At 38.7% G+C, this 25,873-nt stretch overlaps 2 protein-coding genes across 3 annotated transcripts in view; both read left to right on the top strand.

The window, feature by feature from the left end:
• scfd1 (sec1 family domain containing 1) overlaps window positions 1–14,261 on the top strand; it is a 47,847-nt gene extending 33,586 nt beyond the window's left edge. Inside the window, exons 17-25 of one of the 2 annotated variants that reach the window (XM_063006927.1) lie at window positions 797–876; window positions 986–1,048; window positions 1,160–1,235; window positions 2,330–2,383; window positions 8,687–8,739; window positions 9,966–9,999; window positions 13,019–13,084; window positions 13,177–13,245; window positions 14,052–14,261. In XM_063006927.1, the coding sequence (XP_062862997.1) occupies window positions 797–876; window positions 986–1,048; window positions 1,160–1,235; window positions 2,330–2,383; window positions 8,687–8,739; window positions 9,966–9,999; window positions 13,019–13,084; window positions 13,177–13,245; window positions 14,052–14,075 (519 nt within the window). In that variant the 3' untranslated portion in view covers window positions 14,076–14,261. Of the gene's footprint in view, window positions 1–796; window positions 877–985; window positions 1,049–1,159; window positions 1,236–2,329; window positions 2,384–5,495; window positions 5,660–8,686; window positions 8,740–9,965; window positions 10,000–13,018; window positions 13,085–13,176; window positions 13,246–14,051 lie in introns of those variants that run through there. The other variant, XM_063006928.1, reaches the window with a different exon arrangement.
• Window positions 14,262–16,487: 2,226 nt separating this feature from the next.
• On the top strand, window positions 16,488–17,694 carry opn6b (opsin 6, group member b). Its single transcript, XM_063007924.1, is given in 5 exon segments — window positions 16,488–16,605; window positions 16,945–17,064; window positions 17,176–17,179; window positions 17,428–17,570; window positions 17,573–17,694. Coding segments are annotated over 5 exon segments (507 nt in total).
• The last annotated feature ends 8,179 nt before the right edge of the window (window positions 17,695–25,873 follow it).

Below are 25,873 nucleotides of genomic sequence, written 5' to 3'. Positions count from 1 at the left end.
ACATTGCCTAAAAACCTTGTTGTCTTTTTGGGACACATGTGGCGTAGATTCAGGGAACACTGACACCCTCTGTTGCTTGGCCAAGTCTTATTCCTCTTGCAGCCTTATAATACAGGATTGTTCATCTCATAGCAGGGTCTTATTCCTAACCGGACAGAAGTATGGAAGTGTTGATTCCCTTTGCTTTCCAGAGGTAGTGGAGGAAGCCAAGACACCAAGCTGGGATGTGTATGACCCCAGCCTGGAGAGTATCCAGATTCTTTTTCCACAAGGGTGACACTGAATTACCCTTAAGGCTCAGGTCCTTAGCAGAGGAGACATGCTGACTGGGGAACCCTGCTGTCTTTGACTATCATGTTGATCAATGCAGGCAGCTGAAGCATGTCCTCTTCAAAAGAAGATACTGTGTTTATAAGACGGACAGTTTCGTTTAAACAGGAAATCTTTTTCCACATCTTTCATCTGTCTCCCTCTGAACCTCAGCTCATTATTTTTGGCTAATTTTTTGCGTGGACTCAGCCCTTTTGTTGCTTGTTTTTTGAGTTAGTAATGATGTCGGTCAAATTAAAATGGCTTCGTTTCTGATGTGGTGCAGACCGAAGTGTCTGCTGGAGAGCTGAGGGTTTGTGCTCATCCTTCATGCAGTGGGGTGCTGACAGAGCCCTAATGACTAGCGATTTAGCTCAAATACATCATTACAATTAAAGTTAAATCCTTTCAGATGCTTCCTTTTGATTAAAAATGTTGAATAAATATATCTTTTTTGAGTCTCGTCTCTGACCATTTGTTCTTGCAGAGTGATCTTGAACAATATAAAAAGGCTTTGACTGACGCTGCTTGTGACCTCTCCCCCTTAAACTACATAAAGCAGTGGAAGTAAGTTCTTGCCAGTGTCAACCCATACAAAATAACATATCACAATTTCACGATAACCACAGTGAAAATAAGAACTGTAGCTTTGTAACTAATATAATTCATTTTATAGAGCTTTTACAAAGATTGCTGCTGGACCAACCAACTATGGTAACAGTGGAGTGAAACCAATGGGGTATGAAGCTACATTCTTTTATAAAATACATAATAAATAATAAAAAATAATAATAAATAACTTAAATACATTTAAACAAAACTGACGCTCTGTGTGTTTTCTTTTCTGCAGCCTCTTCTCCAGGGTGATGAACACTGGTTCACAGTTTGTAATGGAAGGTGTGAAGAATCTAGTCCTGAAACAACATGTGAGTTTTCACTTATCAATTATTTACACTGATTAGGCATAACATTATGACCACCTTCCTACTATCGTGTTGATCCCCCTTTTGCTGCCCCATATGCAACAAACTGTGATGCACTGTGTATTCTGACACCTTTCTATCAGAACCAACATTAGCTACAGTAACTCATTTGTTGGATCAGACCACACGGGCCAGCCTTCGCTCCCCACGTGCATCAGTGAGCCTTGGCCGCCCATAACCCTGTCACCCGTTTATCACTGTTCCTTCCTTGGACCACTTTTAATAGATACTGACCACTGCAGACCGGGAACACCCCACAAGAGCTGCAGTTTTGGAGATGCTCTGACCCAGTCGTCTAGCCATCACAATTTGGCCCTTGTCAAACTCACTTAAATCCTTACGCTTGTCCATTTTTCCTGCTTCTAACACATCAACTTTGAGGATAAAATGTTTACTTGCTTACTAATATATCCCACCCACTAACAGGTGCCGTGATAAAGAAATGATCAGTGTTATTCACTTCACCTGTCAGTGGTCATAATGCTATGCCTGGTCGGTGTATATAGCCATTAACTTCTGTCAAGATATGTGACAACATTTACATTAACAAAAGTCTTATAATGTGAGACTGTTGCAAAACGAGTGTCTGCAATTTGGTAATAATCCGTCAAAAATTCACCATTTCTCATGGTGATACGAAATGCAGGTTTGGCACATAATTCCTGTGATGAAGGATTTACTTATGTTGTTAAATCAGGAGAAATGTTAAAAAATAAGTAGATCTTTTGTGAGTTTGGTTGGTGCATGAATGCTAGTAACAGATGACCCTGTTTACCCAAACAGATACTAATAAACTAAGTCTAATTACAGCACTACCAGTGGCATCAGAACATACTATATAGTATGATAGAGATGCAGCCTGTGTGGATAGAAACACACAGTTTTTATGACTAATTTACATAAATAAATTATTGTATTTGTTTATTACGTGTATGCATCATCTGGTGTACAGACAAACATTTCTAATTTTGTTTTATTTAGAATTCTCTCTGCTATCCAATCGTTGGTTAACAATCCTATCTCTTTTTCTGATATAGAACTTGCCAGTTACTCGGATCTTGGACAACTTAATGGACATGAAATCAAATCCGGTGAGCTATTTCTTTCCATCTCAGCTGTTTCTAACCTTGTTTTGTTTGTTTATTAGGATTTTAATGTCATGTTTTACACTTTGGTTACATTCATGACAGGAACAGTAGTTACTTGTTACACAAGGTTCATCAGTTCACAAGTTTAAAGTCAAACACAGTCATGGACAGTTTTGTATCGCCAATTCACCTCACTTGCACGTCTTTGGACTGTGGGAGGAAACCGGAGCTCCCGGAGGAAACCCTCGCAGACACGGGGAGAACATTCTAAACTCCACCTGGGAATCGAACCCAGAACCTTCTTGCTGTGAGACTGAGCCACTGTGCCGCTGTCCTAACCTTGTTTATTACATAAGTATGTATCAAATACAACAGCCAAATAGTATTAGTATGTGTAGTTCAAAGCAGAGCGGCTGTGTACTGCAAACATTTAAAAAAGTGACCTACATGCTGTTTTGTTTTTGGAATTTTTAAAGGTTTAGTTGGTAGATGTTGGCTTTTGGAGAGGGGGGGTCAACTGGACTACACTAAAGTTTAAAATGTAAACAGTAAATTTGCTTACCAGCTAAACTTTATTCTTCTCACACAAAAAAACATGTCACTTTCACATGTGGTTTTTAAATGTGTGTAATGATAGTAATAAACTCATCCTTAGACGAGTGCAGAAATGCACTAATCATGAATTATTAAGGCTAATTTCATTACAGTACAATTAATTCTTTTTCTGTGGGCTAAATAAAAAGAAGAACGCACACTAGCACACTTCCAGAACTTTTATTAGTTGAAACATGACATTTCTTTTCCCAGGTATTTAACATTAAATCATTTTGATTTCAATATGTGATCTCAAAGTGCTAAATTGATCATAATAGGCAGCTGGCTATGCTGTATAAATTACTATTAATGCTACTGCATTTATTAAGGCTGTAATATATTAAGACTTGAATTATCATCTGAACAGTTGATCATTGTAGTTACTAGGCAGTTGTAGCCTAGTGGTTAAGGTACTGGACTATCAATCAGAAACCACTGCTGGGTTGCTGAGCAAGGCCCTCAACCCTCAGAATTGCTCAGACTGTATACAGTCACTGTACTGTAAGTCGCTTTGGATAAAGGCGTCTTATATAGACCAAAAACACATAGATGGCCCACTTTAACTTTTATGGCACGGCCACAGCTTCATCCCGTCGAGTTAGAATGCCAGGCATTGAGATATCAGTACTAAACAATGTAGTTTTTAGTAAAGAACAATTGAGAAGAATTAATTCTTTTTTAAGCAATGTAAAAAGAAGAAAAAAAAACACAGATCACCACTGCTCTACAAAAGTACATTACTGCACATTTCACAATACTTCTGGGTCAATGTTTCATTTATGGGTGGTACAAAAGTCAAGGGTTTTGCCATAAATGCATAATGATACAGTATACAACAAAAATAAGTATAAATGTTAATTGATTTAAAATAACATTGTATTCATTTAAACAATAGGATGCATGCCATTGTTTTAGTTAAAAACAATCAGGTCAGACACATTAGAATCAAATGACCAATTTCATTGTAAAAGCTCAGAAGAAAAAGTGGAACAAAAGTAAGTACACCTGTACTGTCATTTCTGATTAAGGCTAAATACTTAAGCCCTGGTGCACCACTGGCCAAACTATTTATTGCTTTTGAGTGCTTGTCTGTTTGTTTGACGAAACAAGCTGTTAACACCAGAATTTTCTCAATTGTGGGCTTTTATGTGGTGTATGTAACACAGGTATAAAAGAACATTGATAAGCTACCAAACATAATCCGAAACACAGTGGCAGCAGTTATCAGACAAATCTTGCACTGAAAAACACACGGGCCAGTGCTTTCAGCTTAGCACGAGACTTATCCACAGAAATTGGCTGTGACTGCTCCGACAGTATGCTGAACTTTACACAAAGTCAACCTCTATGGACAACGTCCAAGAAAAAAGCTGTTGCTAACAAAAAGGTGAATTGGAGACACTAAATTGTCCATGACTGTGTTTGACATTAAACTTGTGAAGTGATGAGTCTTGTGTAACTGCAAGACTAAAGTTTGCAAAAAAAAAACATTAAAAGAAAACTGAGGAATATCTGGTAAGATAAAGATTAACCTGTTTGGATCAGATGGAGTTCAGCATGTTTGGTGTAGATTTGGCCAGGACTATCACAAGGACTTCACAGAACCAACTGTGAAACATGGTGTAGGTTGTGTGTTAATATGAGGCTGTATGAGCTCAGCAGGTGTAGGGAAGAGATGACATTTATAGCTGTACACCACAACACTGAATGAAAAGATAATTCCCACTCTCAAAACGCTCAGCAATATTACAATTACCCTAATTGGTTGGGGGGGTGCTGGAGCCTATCCCAGCTTTTCAATGGGCGCAAGGCACACAGTAACACCCTGGATGGGGCACCAGTCCATCGCCAGGGCAGACACACATACACACACACATTCTCCTATAGGGCAATTTAATGTCACCTGACTGCATGTTTTTGGACTGTGGGAGGAAATTGGAGCTCCTAGAGGAAACCCACGCAGACACTGAGAGAACATGCAAACTCCACACAGAAAGGACCCAACCAGCCCCGCCTGGGGATCAAACCCAGGACCTTCTTGCTGTGAGGTGACAGTGCTACCCACCGTGCCACCTGAGGAGGTCTACATTGGTCTAGAATTATTCCTTACTGTTGTTTAAGTCTGATTTAAAGCTAAAGGAAAGCAGCTTTAACTATGAATAATTAATCAATATACTTGTACATATATAAAAATATATAAAAAATGCAAAGGCCACCACTAGCTTTGTTGTTTACGCAAAGTTTTAATGATTACTTATATTTAATTTTTGTTTTTTTAATTAAGATACGAACAGAAAATACAGAAAACGTACACAAAATTAAAACACAATTTTAAAAACAAAAATGTCTTTTACAGGCAAAATTCAGTATTTAGTGTGACCTTCCTTGGCACTAAGCACATCTTGAACTCTATTGAGGAGACTGTACTGAAATCTATTTCTAGTATATTATACCAGACTTATTTTAGTACTGTTCAAAGTTCTTTTTAGATTTAGGCTGACTTATTTCTTTCTCTGTCCAGGTGATCCCATACTGCTTCTATAATATTCAGGTCTGGACTGTGGAGGCCAGTTTGTGACTGTCAGTGTTATATCAGCTGTTTTTCTCTCCACATATGATTTCACAGCATTAGCAGTGTGCTTGAGATTGTTATCATGCTGAAAAATAAAACCATTCCCAATCAGATGCTTTCCGGAAGCTTTCCGGATCTGTCGGTACCTCTAAGCATTTATTTCAGCATCAATTCAGACATCACCAACACCACCAGCAGAAATGCAGCCCCAAAACAGGACAGACCCGCCGCAAACGGCCGCAAGCACTCATTCTTCCATTTCTCTCCAACTTTTCTTCTCACATATTGTCGATGATCTGACCCAAACTTGGTTTCATCGCTTCATAATGCTTTTTTTCACTGATCCTCATTCCAAACTTTGTGGGCTTTAGCATATCTTAGCCTTTTCACCCTGTTCCCCTTACGTAAAAGTGTTTTTTTTGCTTGCTACTCTGTCAACTGTCAACCAGATTGAGCTGCTGAGCCAGGTCCTTGCTGGACCGGTCTCTCAGAGAAGAAACTTCTCATCAGATTTTGAAAGGTTTTTGGCCATCCAGTCCTTGTCCCTGACCTCCCCTGATTCTTCAGATTTCTTTATAACAGCTTGAATAGCACATCTTTGTTTAATAATTTTTCTTTTGAGAGTGGCCTTGCTGATGCTTATGTCTGTCATTCTGTGATTTTTGGCATTTTGAATGGAATGATGAGATTAATTGTTGGTCTTGCACATATTAGCAAGCTTTCAATGAATTAAACTTATACAACATTTATAAGTAATGCTCAAGCATGTCTTACACAAACATGCTATAATCGACCCTTTTTATTTAGGTTTAAGGGGAGCCCTGTTCCTGGTATTGCTCAGGTGTATTGGGAAGTCACACTAAATACTTGCCACTTTACCCCATAGAAGCTGTTTTTATCTGATTGTTTTCTGTTTTTTAATACTTACTTTAATTCCTGTATTTCTGGTTGTATTCTCATACACCGATCAGCCATAACAATAAAACCACCTCCTTGTTTCTACACTCACTGTCCACTTTATCAGCTCCACTTACCATATAGAAGCACTTTGTAGTTCTACAATTACTGACTGTAGTCCATCTGTTTCTCTACATACTTTTTTAGCCTGCTTTTTTTAGGACCACCACAGAGCAGGTATTATTTGGGTGGTGGATCATTCTCAGCACTGCAGTGTCACTGACATGGTGGTGGTGTGTTAGTGTGTGTTGTGCTGGTATGAGTGGATCAGACACAGCAGCGCTGCTGGAGTTTTTAAATACCGTGTCCACTCACTGTCCACTCTATTAGACACTCCTACCTAGTGGTCACAGGACGCTGCCCACGGGGCACAGTTGGCTGGATATATTTTTGGTTGGTGGACTATTCTCAGTCCAGCAGTGACAGTGAGGTGTTTAAAAACTCCATCAGCGCTGCTGTGTCTGATTCACTCATACCAGCACAACACACACTAACTCACCACCACCATGTCAGTGTCACTGCAGTGCTGAGAATGATCCATTACCCAAATAATAACTACTCTGTAGTGGTCCTGGGAGAGTCCTGACCATTGAAGAACAGCATGAAAGGGGGCTAACAAAGCATGCAGAGAAACAGATGGACTACAGTCAGTAATTGTAGAACTTCAAAGTGCTTCTATATGGTAAGTGGAGCTGATAAAATGGACAGTGAGTGTAGAAACAAGGAGGTGGTTTTAATGTTATGGCTGATCAGTGTAAATAGACCAAGAAATAATTATGTGTGGTTATTATACCATTTCTAAAACACCAAATCTAATGGTGGCCCAAGACTTCTGCACAGTACCATTTCTATATACAAAGCTATACATATTTATACAATTCATATTTTAAGATCCTATGTAGGAATATACCATGGATTAAAAGAACCCGTATTAAAATGCAACCTTCAAGCTCTAAACCTAAATGTTTTCCTTAGAAGTAGCTCAGAAGTCGAAGCTTGGTGACAATCCATATTTGTGCATGAGCCCTGTGTTGGTAGAGAAATTCCCCATTAGCACACTGGTTCAGATGAAGTTGTTGTTGGACTGTTTTAAAGGAAAAGTCAGCCTTTGAAATGGTTCTCACTGCTGTGCATGTGTGGGGGGAAGTGATTGATGCTAATCTTTTATAAATGTGGAACTGTGTTGAAGAGGATATGATGTGGCAAATGTCCTAAACCCTTCCAATAATAAGACTTCTGAAAGTCCATTCATATAATACTTCTAGAAATCTCATAGAATGACACTTTCCGAGCTAATTTATTGACTGCACTACTGTATTCTCTTCTGGCTTTGGGACATTGCTTGCATCTTAGCCTTTTCAGTATATACCAGTTGCTAGTTGGCTTTCTACTTGATGTCACACAAAGCACTTTTGTTCTGAAATATTTGTAGGCTCTCTCTTCTTTTAAAAAGCTGCGGTTGACTAATTATACAGGATCTGGTTACAGACTGGAAATGCTTCTGCTGTACCAATCGCAATGTCATGACCAGACACTTAAATAGAATATAACAATATTATCATTATTTCTGCTAGTGAAGTTACAGTGTCTTATACAATGCGTCTCTTGTTTTGAAATGCAGATACATGTAGTCGAAAACGTCTAATTGCCTTTGCCTACCTTAAAGCTGGGCCTTTGAGACACTGAACTATCCACTAAAACATTAGCACCAGCTTTTATGTGTTGTGTTCCCCTCTCATTATCAGTGTTAACCATCACCCAGCTAAAGAGTAAACTGATAGTACAAAAATTTGAAGTATTTATCCATTTGGAAGCAGCCACGGTGCTCCTCTTTCAGCGAGCTGACGGCAAACTATTTCTTCTTGGTAAAGTATGTGAGGGAGCAGGGGACATGCCAGGCCAGGCTGACTGAGGTCCTGTGAGAGATGAGACAGGTTTGGCTTAAGCTGATAGAGAGGATAAGTGAGGGGGAGCAAAGCCACTGTCCTCAGTCTCCAGAGACGGATTGAATTTAATTTCATCAGTGGAAAAAAACCCAGAATGTTAACGTCTGAGCTTTATACTTGGAAAATTGTCCTTTCAACTCTATGGAGTCATTCTCCATAGACAAATAATAGTTGAAGTTCAGTACAGTGCAAGTTAGTATTTATTCACATCTTTATATTTCTGTTGTTATTTTGTAGGAAACAGATGACTACAGGTACTTTGATCCAAAAATGCTCCGTGGCAGTGAAAGGTAAGGTCCTCTCAGATGGCAAGTTTTCTGAAGTTATTCTGTAATTAAATATCTGAATATTTTAGTGCATTCACACTGCATCAAAAAGGGACCTCTGTAAGAGCCGCTCAGGTGGCGCAGCGGTAAAATACGCTAGCACACCAGAGCTGGGATTTCGAATACATCGTATCGAGACTCAGCTCTGCCACCCGGCTGGGCTGGGCGGCTGCATGAACAACGATTGGCTGTTGTTCATAGGGTTAGGGGCAAGACGGATCATGGGTCCTTATAACTGGTGCAATTATGACCCCTGCTGGCTGATTGATGGCGCCTGCACAGGGCTGAGGAATAACACTGATCAGGGTGTGGCTCTCCGTGCACAGTGCTGATCGGTATATATGAACTCAACTCATGCAGGTGAAAAGCCGCTTCACTTTCATCTTTCGTAGCTACCGCTTTCACAGATTGGCTAGAAGTTCAGCTAGTAATCTCATACAATTTATAATTTTTAAGTTAAGTTACCAGTAAAGGTACAGGGGTCCTTTTTTTGACTCACAGTGTAGAAGTCATTTTGATTCATAGTTTACCCCAAAATTACTTTTGTTCTCATCAATCTGCAAAAAAAATACTCCATAATGCATAAAGCATAAACACTCAGGTGGCACAGCTGTATAACATGCTAGCACACCAGAGCTGACATCCAAAATTTCAGGCAGGCAGGCAGGGCACCTACACAGACAACAATTGGCTCGTCTGACAGATTGGATGCCGGAGGGGATTCCTCATAACTGATGCAATAACAGCCTCTGTTGGCTGATCGATGGCGCCTGCACAGAGACTGGGGATAATAAAGATTGGTTCGTGATTCCCTATGCACGAGACCAAGCCCTATATGAACCCACCTCGTGCAGTTAAAAAGATGCGGTTGGCTACTGCACACGTGTCGGAGGGGGCGTGTTAGTCACGGCTCGCCTCGGTCAGAGTGGAAGTGGAACTCCTCGCAACAGTAGAGAGAAAGCCAATTGCAGTCGGCTAATTGGATACAACTAGATTGGAGAAAGTGCAGAGAAAAAGTAGCTGTGTCTGAATATTTTCTGTGTATATCTTTGTCCATATATCAGACAAGTGTGCTTACTGTGAGCACAATAATTTCCCAGAATATTAAAATACCAAAACATGTTGTTTAAACTCTACATTGTTTAATCACACACTGCTGATTCCATAACCCTATTCATTTGACTTTCCAGCTCCATTCCCAGAAACAAGAACCCATTTCAGGAGGTAAGTTCAATCATTAATAAAAATATTTTTAAGGTTAAGAGACCAGGTTAAGCATTTACCTCTGTATATCCAAAACATTATTAAAGCTACTACATACTGTATGTTTGGTTGTTTGGTAACACTGACAGTTTATGAAAGCATCACATTTGCTAAATGTTTCTAGTCATAACAAAATCATCATTTGTTGAAAGTAGGGCTGTCGTTAATTGCGTTAATTATTGCAATTAACGCGTAAAAATGTTAATCACTATTAAAAAAATTAATCGAGAATAAAAAAATTTATCAAACGATTTTTATTGGGCTGTGTTTGTGCCACTTTAAACATACATCACTGTGGTAATTTGCGCTGCTTTAACACAGCAATATTGTGTTTATACTGTATAACGATAACACGGCTCTTTTTCCAGTTTGTGGTCGTGAGTTACAAATTACTCAAGCTGCTGCTGCTGCTACATATTGCGATATGTAGGGGTGTTTCGAATAATCATTTTTGTTTTCAGAAAGCGTGAGAAATCATCACTAGACAAAATTACAGATATTAATTGACGCTTCAATATAATCTTTGGTCAGAGCACACCTTTGTCTCATCAGGCATGTGCGCGCAGGGATACACGTTACAGGCAAAATGAGCTCAGACAACTTTATTTCAGAGGAATTTGGATGGAAAGCCCATGGACTGTACACATCGTGGGAACATTACAAACACTGGTGTTAAATGGATCGCAATGGACTGTAGACGCTTTAACATAGTTAACGATGTGGGTCTACAAGACGTTATACAGTGCCTTGCAAAAGTATTCAGCCCCCTTGAACTTTTCAACCTTTTGCCACATTTCAGGCTTCAAACATAACGATATGAAATTGTAATTTTTTGTGAAGAATCAACAACAAGTGGGACACAATCGTGAAGTAGAACGAAATTTATTGGATATTTTAAACTTTTTTTAGAAATAAAAAACTAAAAAGTGGGGCGTGCAATATTATTCAGCCCCTTTACTTTCAGTGCAGCAAACTCACTCCAGAAGTTCAGTGAGGATCTCTGAATGATCCAATGTTGACCTAAATGACTGATGGTGATAAATAGAATCCACCTGTGTGTAATCAAGTCTCCGTATAAATGCACCTGCTCTGTGACAGTCTCAGAGTTCTGTTAAAAAGGGCAGAGAGCATCATGAAGACCAAGGAACACACCAGGCAGGTCCGAGATACTGTTGTGGAGGAGTTTAAAGCCGGATTTGGATACAAAAAGATTTCCCAAGCTTTAAACATCTCAAGGAGCACTGTGCAAGCAATCATATTGAAATGGAAGGAGTATCAGACCACTGCAAATCTACCAAGACCCGGCCGTCCCTCTAAACTTTCAGCTCAAACAAGGAGAAGACTGATCAGGGATGCAGCCAAGAGGCCCATGATCACTCTGAATGAACTGCAGAGATCTACAGCTGAGGTGGGAGAATCTGTCCATAGGACAACAATCAGTCGTACACTGCACAAATCTGGCCTTTATGGAAGAGTGGCAAGAAGAAAGCCATTTCTCAAAGATATCTATAAAAAGTCACCTGGGAGACACACCAAACATGTGGAAGAAGGTGCTCTGGTCAGATGAAACCAAAATCGAACTTTTTGGCCACAATGCAAAACGTTATGTTTGGCGTAAAAGCAACACAGCTCATCACCCTGAACACACCATCCCCACTGTCAAACATGGTGGTGGCAGCATCATGGTTTTGGCCTGCTTTTCTTCAGCAGGGACAGGGAAGATGGTTAAAATTGATGGGAAGATGGATGGAGCCAAATACAGGACCATTCTGGAAGAAAACCTGTTGCAGTCTGCAAAAGACCTGAGACTGGAACGGAGATTTATCTTCCAACAAGACAATGATCCAAAACATAAAGCAAAATCTACAATGGAATGGTTCACAAATAAACGTATCCAGGTGTTAGAATGGCCAAGTCAAAGTCCAGACCTAAATCCCATCGAGAATCTGTGGAAAGAGCTGAAAACTGCTGTTCACAAACGCTCTCCATCCAACCTCACTGAGCTCGAGCTGTTTTGCAAGGAAGAATGGGCAAAAACTTCTGTCTCTCGATGTGCAAAACTGATAAGAGACATACCCCAAGCGACTTGCAGCTGTAATCGCAGCAAAAGGTGGCGCTACAAAGTATTAACGCAAGGGGGCTGAATAATATTGCACGCCCCACTTTTCAGTTTTTTATTTCTAAAAAAAGTTTAAAATATCCAATAAATTTCGTTCCACTTCACGATTGTGTCCCACTTGTTGTTGATTCTTCACAAAAAATTACAATTTCATATCGTTATGTTTGAAGCCTGAAATGTGGCAAAAGGTTGAAAAGTTCAAGGGGGCTGAATACTTTTGCAAGGCACTGTATGTGTTGCATCTAGAAATGGTTCATTGTAGTACCCTGAGTGCCTGTTTTCAGTGGCAGGGTTACGAACAGAAAAAGATCCTCACTTTTGCCAGATAATGTGAACAGACTTGTCATTTTAAATAACTGGCTAAAAGATGGGTAGCTGTTAACAACTCTATATAGGCATTGGCTGGCTTTCTAAAGATAATTTGGATTTAATAATTTTTTCATAATTTTTTATTGGTAAACATTTTCTTGCAATAAAAATGTGCATAACTGTTCAAATTTTGCTTAGTTATTTTTACAGACGATTAATTTGGTTCTTTAATCGATTAATCTCAATTAAAAATTTTAAGCGTGTGACAGCCCTAGTTTAAATGTGTTGTTTATGTTAGCCGTTATTTGGCATAAACCTCTGTAATCTGACAATGTTTAAATGTTAATCTGTGATTAGGCAGAACCAACTGCCTTCTGCTTTCCATCCTGAGCCCAAGATGAGGCCTTGCTGTTTAGTAGCTACTAAAGAGTCTTGGTTGTTACAGTGTGTGAACTTCTGTCTCTTGATGTCAAATGTCACACAAGACATTGTAAAGACATTTGTGATTTGTGATTATGTGATGTGATTTTAAATCTGTATATTATTTTACAGGCTATTGTTTTTGTTGTTGGTGGTGGCAATTACATAGAGTATCAAAATCTTGTCGACTACACAAAGGTATGTATGTGTTTTGCTTTGGCACTGAATGTCATACTGAGGGGTTATAGTTTATGTGCTGCTAATTATAAATAATGATTTTCTGGTTATAGGCCAAACAGGGGAAAAGGGTGCTGTATGGCTGCAGCGAGTTGTTTAGTGCAGCTCAGTTCCTGAAACAGGTACTACACCACTCACATTTACACATCATAACTAATGTATTGGTCATGAGTGAAAAGACAATTTTAGGGATTATTTATCTGATTATTTAGTAATAGGAAGGTTGTCGGTTCAAGCCCCATCTCTGCCAAGTTGCCACTGTTGGGCCCCTAACCCTCAATAGCTCAAATTGTATTCAGTTATAATTGTAAGTGCCTTTGGATAAAAGCGTCTGCCAAATAAAAATCTCAAACAGTTTTTGCTTCAGTGTCTGCAAATTTGCTTGATAAATGTAATACTTTTAAAACTTTAAGATAGCCTATTAGTTTACTTCTTCTATCAGTATTGAAGCACATAGCAAAAATTACCTAGTTAGCCCTTTTCAAATGATCAGTGTTGTTCAACATCTAAGGTAATGCCAGATGTTTGCTGTAAAATTTGTGCACATAAGAAAACAGTGAAACTTGAGGAATACATTGTAGCCTGAAACCTGGTCACTTTAAATGCAAGACATTTTAATATTTATTGAGACCTTGAATTGGAAAAAAATCAACTTTAGACCTGCAGACAGCCTGTAACCCCTTAAACAGATTTTTGCCAATTTTACCCACACTAACAGGTCTGTTCATCATTTCGTGATCAGGTTAATACGGTTATATCATTTCTCTTTTCTGCTTTACTGCTTTCCTTAGTCATGCTGTGCTATTTGGAGATTATGTAAACTATCATCTATTTTTTAAATGAGTCATTCATTCATTAATTGTTTTAAAGGAACCATTACAGTAAAATGTTTGATGTTGAGCTTTTTATCTCCTTATATTTTTCACAGCTCTCTCAGCTTGGTCAGAAGTAAGACAGAAGAAGGACTGAGAGGCAGGGGTTCTGTTTTTCCAGCTTTCAAATCTACAGTCACCAACTCTCCATTTATACGTCATTGTCCCTTTAACAACTAATTGCTTATATTCCATGTGCTTTATAATGTCATAATTTACTGGTATTTAATAAATGTGTCAATAAAATGTAACATTTAAAAAATGTCGATTTTGTTTTCATATGTTGTTTCACCATACAGTGTTTGTACTGGGAAAACTTGTAGCTTTCATTTGGCTGGCTTGAGTGAATACTGAACCTTCTAAAATGTTTTTGAGGGTAAAGAGCATGTGGGATTAAAGGCACAGATGGGTGACAGAAAAAAACTAACTATATAACATAAGATGCCTCCAAACAGGTGTACTGCATGAAACATTCATGCAAATAACACCATGCTCTATGGCATGCAAAAAAAGCCTGGTTACCACTTTCTTGTACATGTATTTAAATGAAACAGCTTAGAAGGAGATGTTTTATGTTTAACCATATGAAATGTTACATGTTTTTGTAGATATAGCTTATTTCTAATTTGATGCCTGCAAACAAAAGAAAAGAGTTTGGCCTGGAGCAGCTTTCCACAGGAGAATAGTTAACAAGTAACGCTTTCATGCTTGCATATAAAAGGAGCATTAACAGCCAGGGAATTGCATATGACTAGATTAGGAAAAAAATGGGAAAAATGCAAGAGTATATATAATAAAGAGTTTCTCAACATATGATTGCATTGGATTTTAAAATTTCAGCATCAGCATTACATAATATTATTAAAAGTTTCAGAAATTTAGATCAAATCCCTGCATGTCTTGATCGAAAAAACAGTGCCCATGAGCATTTACATGTTGCTAGCCAGACACAAGCTTTTTATGCACCTGCCAAGCCACGTCATGCATATTACAACAGCGTAACTTAATAGTATAATAAGTGCAGGTGCTAGACTGTCCTGTCTGCCTGTCTCACATTAAAACATGTGATGTGTTATTAAGCAAAATCTACAATTGTGGGACTGTTAAGCATGTAAAGTCAAGTCAAAAGTATTTGTATAGAGCTTTTTACAATGGACATTGTCTTAAAGCAGCTTTAAAGACTCCAAGACCAACAGACCAAAAACCGCTGTTGAACTAGCCAAGGCAACAGTGGCAAAGAAAAACTCTCTTAAAATTACAGGAAGAAACCTTGAGATGAACCAGACTCAGCGGGCACCCATCCTCTTTGAGTGGCCTGAAGGATCATTTGAATAAACAGGATTTACACAAATCATACATAAACAAAATTAAATTGAACTTAAAAGTTATAACTAGCAAAAAATAATGGGAGTTCTTCATTATTTTTCTGTGATAAAGTCTGTAGTGAGTTCTTGACATTTTTGGTGCAAACAAGCCATGTCCGTCACATCTAGCAGGAGCAGCATTGTCGGCACAGCAGTCTCGACGTGCAGTCTTTAACCTCGGGTGGGTAAACAGGTTTCCATCAGAACCACCTCACGGTAAAACAACAGAAGATGTAGTTCAAATGTAAAATCATTAAAATGTCAGTTTACCTCCAGCAAGTAAAGCTCCAAAATGTATTACCAATTTAAAGCTTAGGCAGAATGAGACTTTCCGGTTCTAAGTTTGCTTAATGTGTAGCCATTAATCTTATTCTTGTCAAGTAAAGGTCTCTATAAACCTGAAATGGGTCCAATTTAGCATTGTCTATTCATACCTTCTTATTATTTTTCATAACTCATAGATGCTTGCAGTTTGTTTAATGTAACTGTACACCACAACTGTTAAGCATTAATAATGCTTCAAATAAGACTTTGAGGTGTGTGGGAAAAAATCTACTGTATTTTCTACAGGAGCTGCTATATCAATGTAAACAGAGAAACACTATCAGACCTTCCCTCCCTCAGACCTGCCCTATTATGAGAGTTGAATGCCACACCAGGCCAGTAACACCACTGACACTCCAAACTCTGCAGTGGTGGACTAGCATATTAGATTGCTGAACTATTCAAGCGCTCCTGATGATTAATTTTCGAATGAAATGTTTTCTAATTTAAATAGCATAAAATGCATGCCTATGTCTAGTAGAGTGTTCGTCTTGCTTGTTTAAAAAAACAAAGACTTTAGTCTGTATCCTGCCTACAATTTGTTTTTTTATGTTGCAAATTTCCCTAAGCTTTTAAACAATTTGGAGGCTTGTTCGGCTTTTGAATTCTGAACCTGTTTTCCATGCACCACTGAAAAACTGAGGGGTTAAAAAGGTAGGAATAAAAAGCAGCTGTATCATTGGAATCTGTTCCAAAAAAGGCATGTGTACAGTAATCTTGTTGGCTTGCTACTCAGCAAAGTGGATATCAGGTGTTGACACGGTAGACCAGTTACAGCTTTGTTATAATGTTGTGGTTCATAAGATGTTGTGTCTTGGCCAGGTGGATGGATTTTTGATCCTGTTATTTGGCCTCATCAGTATCAACACACTGTCAGGCATCAGCATAATTTGCTACTTCAAAGTGTGCCAGCCTCAGTACGGTATTCCACAGCTCTGCCAAGCATAAAGCACATAGTTTTGGATTCTTATCCTTTGGTACAGGAACTCAGGGTTTGCTAGAGCGAATAAAAATGGCTTTAGTCCAGTCCTTTTGAATGACACTATTTTTGCCCCTTTAAACATCAGGCATTAATAAAGCAACAAACCATATTTAAGATTATAGCTAGTGTGTAATCTTAAAACTTAAAATCTTTGGAAATGCTAAGACCTTGAATTATTGGAAGATACAGTATATTCTTTAGATCATATTTGGCTGTACAAATGCTAAATAAATCTTACAATGGAGAATAAAATGCTGACACAAGGGTTTTGTCTCATAGCTCATTACATCAGCAAACATAAGGTTGGATTTGATATAGCTGCAGTCTGGTTTTTCACCTTATTTTGGCCTGGAGCACCAGTTCTGGGCTGGGGCATTTACATTTACATAGAGATATGTGGTGATTATACTACACTAAAACTATGCAATTTATTTTAATTAGCAGGGTTGGGCTAAATACTGTGAAATAGTACTTATGAATAATTAATAAACACATTTTTAATGTATCCAGTGATGTAATAGATTTAATGCGTTTTATAGATTATTGCATACACCGATCATCGTCGGTGTAGATTTCTATTACGTGAAGAGTCAACTTTAGCCACAAGACCAGGTGAAGAGGAGATTCCTTCAAGAAGCAGAGAAAGATGCAGTGTAGCATAACGTGTGTAAGAATGACTACTTCAGAATGGTCTTAGCTGTAAACTCTAACCTACAACTTGACTTTATTATACCTATTCATTGGATTAATTCTTTCTACTAGGTGTCTATACTGTACTGCCCTCCTGTTGGTCTGGTCCCCATATACAGTTATATCCATTTGGTCTGCTTTGGACCCACTCAGTGGTATCTTGGCTAGCCTTTTTGCTAAGTCAGCAAGTATCTACAATCCATTCATTTACGTTGGAAGTTCCAAAAGGATCTCCAGGCTCTGTTTCACTGCTCGAGAGCAAGCACAGCTCAAAGCCCCACTTCATGCATGCAGCTGGTAGCCCAGTATAATGGTGTGCAGCTCAGTTTAGACTATTAAAAAAGTAATAGTCTGAGATGTGAGAAAATTTCACTTTAGATTGTCATTCAATGTAGCCACTTAATGAAATTAGGTGACAAGTATGCCTCATCTTAACCATTTTTAGTAAAGCACATCAAGTCTGGAAGTCTTTTCCTTACTGGACACAATTCTGTCTAGATCAACTGTTGTAAAGTTTTGACCAGCTAGTAAAATGTTACTTTAGATTCATTTGATGCAACCCTCCATATTTTTATTCAGGCTTAGACCAGCACTGAGAGTGTACTGACAAGTGCATCCCCCAATGGCTAGGTTGTCCAGCAAACCCCCCAGCTGTATTGCAAATGTTAGAACAGAATAAACAAAACTAATACTAATTCCTAACTATTAGAGCTGTTTTAATTTTTAACATTTGTTTTATTTTTGTGTTTTTACTATTAGTGTGTTTGCTTGTTTATTAGGATTTTAATGTCATGTTTTACACTCTTTGGTTACATTCATGACAGGAACGGTAGTTACTCATTACACAAGTCTCATCAGTTCACAAGGTTATATCAAACACAGTAATGGACAATTTAGTATCTCCAGTTCACATCATTTGCATGTCTTTGGACTGTGGGAAGAAAACCGGAGCACCCGGAGGAAACCCACACAGACACGAGGAGAACATGCAAACTCCACACAGAAAGGACCCAGACCACCCCACCTGGGGATCAAACCCAGGACCTTCTTGCTGTGAGGCGACAGTGCTACTCACTGAGCCACCATGCTGCCCCAGTTAGATTTTATGAACCTATCAAAACCATGTTGAATAGTTAAGGCTTCTAATAAATATATGAGAATTAGGATGAAATTCTAACCTATTTTGGCTCAAAACTGGAACAAACACTTTACATAAACATATTCCTTTAACACTTTCCCAGAATCATTGCAGAGTCATTACCTACTTCTTTATCAACATGATTGCTCTATTAATAGCGTTATACATCAAATTCAGTTGGCGGATCTGTCTTGGAGGACTCTACAAGTAAAAAACTAGTGATGCCATAAGCATGCTGCAAACATCAAACCTACACCTAAATTATCTCCACACCCATTAAGCCGATTTTCTAGCACAGAAGGAGCACATTTAGACATCTGTCCTCCCATGTCAGGAAAGTTTTATTTTTCTTCTTCTGTGGGTTTTTCATTGACTAATTTATGTGCAACAGGGCATACAGATGTGTTTAATAAATAGACACACAATATCTGCAGTTTAACAGTTAAAGTGAAATACAATATTCCATTTGTTAACATCTTTGACACAGAAATATGTAATTTTATTTTAAGAAAATAAATTTGTCACCCAAGCAGTCAGATCTGGGCGCCAGTCTGTATTATGGTGCCTGAGCAAATATTTGCAGTGGTAAAGTTGGTTGCTTAAATGAGACATCCTCTGAAGTATCAGACAGCCAACACTATTTATATAAAGTGAATTGATAGTTCATGCATTCCTTTGTTTAAAAAAAGCAGTGGCTCTTCCATTACTGTATGTCTCATACTGTGCTTTAGATATGGGTAGGTAGGTCAGGATTAGGCTAATTTAACTGATAACAAATCATTTAAATAATTGTAACTAAGTAACATCCAACAGGTTTTCCTCCCCTGCATAACTCTTTTAAAGTGATTATTGGTTTTTTTACCTTCCTGCCCAAAGCCTTTTCTGACGAATGCCCAATCTGGTCGGACGGCTAAGTCTAGTTAGGTTTAAAGTTGTGCCAAGCAACTTCCATTTCAAATTACTGAGGCCGCTGTGGTCCTGGAACACTCATAGCCTTTATATCATTGTTATGATCTATGCCTTACCACAATTTGATGATGAAGACCAAAAAAGTTTCTTGGATTTAATGCTTTGTTTTTTGACCTGACAAATACGGTGTTAAATGTGGGCCCTTTTAGACCCAGGTGTGTGCCTTTTCAAACTACAGTCCCATTTAAAATTATTGGCAGCCCTGGTAAAGATTAGTTATTATATATTCACCTTTTGGTGAATCAGCTTAATTTCTCACTAAACAAATGATGAAATTTTCCATTTTTAATTTAAGAAAACTTATTTTGAGGACAACCTCCAGTCTAAATCCCAGTAGTGTTTATCAAAATTCAGGTGCTTACATTTGTGGTTAGATTAGCTTTTTCCTTGTTTAATTAATGTCTCCTGTCTTTCCCGATTAAAAAATCACTACGAGAATTTTACTTGCATATACTCAATGAAACAGGAAGTCATGGATTACTATTTGAAAGTTCTCTCTGATCGACCTAAAAAGGTATAATATATATAAAAAAAATACAGTTACATTTTGTTTCTAAGAATGTCTAGGGGTGTGCCAGTGTGAGATTAAGCTAATTCACCAAAATGTAATATTTCTAACCAATTTTACTCAACATACTGCCAGTAACTGTAGGGGGACTGTAGGTCCAATCAATTCAATTGACATGTTACTTCAGTTGAGTTTTAGACACATATCAATGATAACTGGAGCAAACGGCATGCACCTGACCACAAATGTATGGGTCATTCATTGTAGAATGATGGGTAAAAAAGGTAGTTAAATATATTTAGAATTAAATCCATACCGCGAAGATCTCGAGCTCTTGAGTTTGAATAACAGACAGTGCTACTGACCTGGCCAAGCGTCCACACACAGGTACAACTTTTTGAATCCACCCTCTCTCTCCATCCAGCCATCTATTGTTGTTGTCATTTTAATGCTTAAAGTAAAAAACAAAAAGTAGTTCATTTTTATTATTTACTATTTTGAACTATATAAAAGTATGTACAACCCCAAATCAAAAAAAAAGTTGGAAAATGCAAATAATAAAAAACAGAGTTTCTTACATTTACTTTGACTTTTATTTGATTGCAGACAGGATGAACCTGAGATATTTCATGTTTTATCTGCTCAACTTCATTTTATTTATTAATCCATTCCTGCATTTCAGGCCTGCAACACATTCCCAAAAAGTTGGGACAGTAAAGCATTTACCACTTTGTAATGTTGCCGTTCCTTTTCATTTACATTTTCAGCATTTAGCAGACGCTTTTATCCAAAGCGACTTACACAATGAGCAGAACACGATGAGCAATTGAGAGTTAAGGGCCTTGCTCAGGGACCCAACAGTGTCAACTTGGTGGTGGCGGGGATTGAACTGGCAACCCTCTGTTTACTAGTCCAGTACCCTAACCACTGAGCTATCACTGGCCAAAGACAAAGTCCACACTTTATTGGGGACAGATCAAGGCTGCAGGCAGGCCAACCATGGACACAGCGTCCACTTTTTCCAATAAAGACCTGGAATTCTGATTCATCTGAACACAACACACGTTTCCACTGTGTGATGGTCCATCCTAGATGCCTCAGAGCCCAAAGAGATCAACGCCATTTCTGGACATGGTTAACATAAGGCTTCTTTTTTGCACAGTAAAGTTTTAAGTGGCATTTGTGCATGTAACTCTGTATTGTAGTGCTTGACAAAGGTTTGCCAAAGTAATCTCTCACCCATGTGGTTATATCAGCTATTGTTGAGTGGCGGTTCATGATGCAGTGCCGTCTGAGAAATCAAAGATCACAGGCATTCAGCCTAAGGTTGTGCCCTTGGCCTGTTTTTAAACATTTCAATCATTTTTTCACGCATTTGTTGACAAACTGGAGATCCTCTGATCATCTTTGCTCATCAAAGACTCAGCCTTTCCTGGATGCTGCTTTTGTTCCAAACCATGATTACAATCACCTGTTTTTTCACCTCATTAGTAGCCCTAAATTGCCCCCGTCCCAACTTTTTTTGGAATGTGTTGCAGACCTGAAATGTAGGAATGTTTATTAACAAATGAAATGAAGTTGAGCAGACAAAACATGAAACATGTTAGATTCAAACTATCCGCAATCGAATAAAAGTCAAAGTAAATCTAAGGAACACTGCATTTTTATTTTATTTGCATTTTCCATACTGTCCCAACTTTTTCTGATTTGGGGTTGTACAATCCCCAGTTCTGGAAAAGTTGGAACATGCTGTAAAATGCAACAGAAACAAGGATCCATCATTTTGTTTATTAGAATTTGATGCCTGCAAAACCCTCAAAAATTTGGACAGAGGTGTGTTTACCACTGTGTTACATCACCTTTCCTATTATTTATACTTTTTAATTGTTTAGGAACTGGGGATACTAATTGTTGCAGTGCTGAGTGCTATTAGATAAGGCAGAGTATGTTTGTCATTGTTCAATTTACACTTGGTAACATGGCCATCCATTAACCAAGTTTTTTATTTAGATTTATTATGGTTACAATCTGCCACACACAGTCTTAATGGCTAAGCAGTATGCCAACTCTGACAAATAATTTTTTGGTTGGAAAGCACTTTATCCTCTAAATTTCTGTGCCTCGAAGAATTAATTAATTAAGAACCTGGAAGAGTTCCCAGTCATTACAATAAGCATTTGTTCTATTCACATCATAACAAACGGATCAAGTATCCTTCTTCATCTCACTCTCTCAGAATAGGCACACACCACATTCTTATAAAAACTTCCTATGTACTTAATCCGTACCTGCCAGCTACATCAGAGATGCCATTGTCAATAGCAGTATACCATTTTATCAGACAGCCTGGGCTGCCTTTCCATTCGGAAACGTTTACTTTATAAGAAATTAAACAAATGGCATTAAAATAGTAACATAAGCATAAAGAAAATAAAGAAGATTATGCCTGCAGGTCTGTTGTTGTTTAAACTTATTATATCTAATAATGTGAAAATCGCATCACGGACCATGAAAGGAGCCTTTTTCCTGTGTAACATGCAATTTCCTATGAAATTCAAAATTTAAGGTTTGTGTTCAGCGGTTTGTATTTAGCATTCAAGTGCCTCACGTTTACTGATTAATTTGCACTATGAGGCGCTCCTAGTGTAACCAAGCGTCTTTAACAATCGGGGGCATAATACTTTACTGGCTTGTTCTTTTAAGATGCAGCACAGGCTACAGACGATAACTTTTCCATTGATTATGGAATCCCCAAAGAGACTCAATACATAAACACATACATCAAACATTGTCAGCACACTGACTACACTACAGAAAAGTCTGTTACACTTGCAATCCTACAGCAATTCAGTTAGCAATCACTTAGTCAAAATGTCCAAGATGTCGAAGTGTAAAGCAGCTAAAAACACTACTCAGGTACCTGAGTTTGGAAAAATCCCAACCAATTCTGTGGACTTAAAGGGGAGTATGTTAAAACACAGACGAGAATTTCTGTATTTGAGACGGAGCCTCGCACAGTCACTGAATGTTCTAGGTTTGCATTCAAACATTATGGAAAAATCATTCAATTTATGAGTGGTATTTAATGACTGTTGTGAAATGTGGCACTTTCTTTAAAAATCAGTGATTCGATACCAGCTCTGCTGGTCCGGTTCGAAGCTGAGTGGCTGTATGAGCAACGACTGGCCGGTTGCTCAGTTGGGGGGTGGGACAAAGAACCGGATGTGGGTCTCTCTCTGTCAGAATGCGATAACGACCTCTGCCGGCTGATTAGAGGCGCCTGCACAAGAGATGAGGAAGAGTGCCCTTAGGGTGTGTCTCTCCGCATGCAACGCTAGGTGGCGCCAAACTCATAAATGTGTGGGTGGCAAAAATGCATCCGGCTGCTGCTCATGTTTCGGAGGGCATATGGGTTAGTTTCGATCTCCTTGGTCAGGGCAGGGTTCGGCATAGACAGAGAGGAAGCACGATGCAAATTGAACAATTGGATGCGCTAAAGGGGGAGAAAAAGGGGAAAAAATATTAAAAAAATTTTTTTAAAAATCAGTGAAATCTTGTGTGCTTTTTAAAAAACGTGGTCAGTGAAATTAGGCACCCTAATTATATCTGAGAACTGTCTAATGACAGTCTGATTATACAACTATTAAAGTCACAAGACTGCTCTGGCACTTGCATAAACAAGCATTGCTCCAAAGTCTTTTAGGTTATAAATTGTGTGCTCAACAATAAAAAGTATTTTATTTGCAAGACCTTAAACATTCGAAGAGAAAAAACATTGGGAGTATTGTCTAAAAATTACAAACTTATGGCGCAGCAGCATCCTCCTTGGCTATGGGACTTGGCTATGAATTTTGATAGAACAGAGTCCTGGGACACAGTTCTATGGAGTGTTGAATCAAAAGTGGAAATGTTTGGATATATGGATCAGCAGTTTCTCTGGCGAAAGAAAGGTGAGCCTTATGACCATTAAAATACCATCCGCATGGTCCAGAATGGAGGTGGGTCAATGATAATAAGAGGATGTTTTTCTGTTGCAGTGTGACTGGCATTCAGATGACAATGACAGTGTGACTGGCATTGTGGATTCACAGAAAGACCAAGGCATTTTAAGGAGGACTGTTTAGTCTTCTGTGTTGAAATTGAAGCAAGTCAGTGATCTCAAGCACACTTCAAGTCAACTTAGGCTTGGTTGTGGAGTCCCGGGATATCCTGGAGTGTCCTTCTTAGTCTCCAGATTAAAATCTCATAGAATCCCATTTTTTTATGCATTTTCTCCCCATTTTCCTCTCGATTTAGGGCACTCAATGTGTCTTCCGCTGCTGGGGGATACCTGATTGCATCCGAGGAGAGCATGTCAATGTACACGTCTCTTCCGACATGTGCACAACCCACCTCTTCTTGCCTCTGCATTCTGCACAGACGTCTCTTCCGCCAATCAGGGTCCTTTACACAGCATATAAAGACCCACCTACCCACACATAGTCCGCCTGGTGGCCAATTAGTATCTGCTGCAGGCACTGCCAATTATGCCCGCCAGATGGCGCCCAGCCGACAGGTGGCAACGCTGAGTTCCGTATCAAGGAGTTCAAAATCTCGTCGCTGGTGTGCTAGTGGAACATCATCTTTAGTTAAATTTAAAGAAAGCAGTTGCTGCACAAAAGCTATTAAACCTCAATGAGCTGGAAGCTTTTGTATGAGAAGTATAGGCAAAGTTTCCACAAGAGAGGAGTCACAAGCTTGTTAGCACTTACTAAAATTGCTTATAAGAGGTTATCAATGCAAAAGATGTTTCACCAGATACTAAGCCTGAGGGCTGAATCCATATGGAGTGGTAAAATATGCTAGCACACCGGAGCTGACATTGAATCTAAGCTCTGCTACTGGCAAACTGGGCATCTACACAAGCAATGATTGGCTTGTTAGTCGGGTTGTATGCTGGTGGGGATTCATCATAACTAATGCAATTACGACCTCTGCTGGCTGATTGATGGCGCCTGCACAGAGACGGGGGATAATGTAGATTAATGCGAGACTCTCTGTGCGCAAGACTGAGCCCCATTTGAACTCTCCTCACACAGGTGAAAAAATGCAGTTGGCTACTACACACGTCAAAGGGGGCGTGTGTTAGTCACGGCTTTCGCCGGCCAGGTGTGATGGTCTGCAGCAGTAGAGAGGAAGAGAAAAAAATTTGGGGAAAAATGCAAAAAAATGCATATGGACATTTGTCAGGAGAGATGGATGTTTTTAATTAAATTCTAAATTATTTATGTGATTGAAATTGCTTGTATGTATCAATAAATATTCTTTGTTTACTGAGACTTCTTGAGGTATATTTTCATTCAATTTTATACACATGATCATACTACCTTTCAGGGGATGAGGGATTTTTTCCAATTGCTACTACAGAAGCTAATTTGACAGCTATACTAGACTATTGTATTTACAGTTTTATTTGGCCTTACAGAGAGAGATCAGTTTTGTTTTTTGTTCTTCCAGAAAGGTTATTTACACTGAAAAAAGATATCAAGTAAAAACTTTGATCCACTAGCTCTGACATTCTTTTCTGTTCTCGGTGGAATATCACTTCCATAGTTCTTATTTTTGAGGACAATTAATGCTGCTAACTCTATGAAGCCTGTTTTTGTCTGTTCATGACAGAACAGGTAGTTACAGGTTACCCATGATTCATCAGTTTAAGATCAATGTCAAACACCAACACAGGCGTTTTGTATCTCCAATTCACCTCACTTGCATGACTTTGGATTATGGGAGGAAAACGGGGCTCCTAGAGGAAACCCACGCAGACATGGGGAGAACATGCAAACTCCACACAGAGAAGACCTGGACCACTCCACCTGGGAATCAAATCAAAGGACCTTCTTGCTGTGAGGCGACAGTGAGGC

Source organism: Trichomycterus rosablanca, chromosome 13 (assembly GCF_030014385.1).
Source record: "Trichomycterus rosablanca isolate fTriRos1 chromosome 13, fTriRos1.hap1, whole genome shotgun sequence".
Lineage (NCBI taxonomy): Eukaryota > Metazoa > Chordata > Actinopteri > Siluriformes > Trichomycteridae > Trichomycterus > Trichomycterus rosablanca.
The sequence above is the reverse complement of the archived record's forward strand: the minus strand, read 5'-3'. Positions and strand labels throughout refer to the sequence as shown.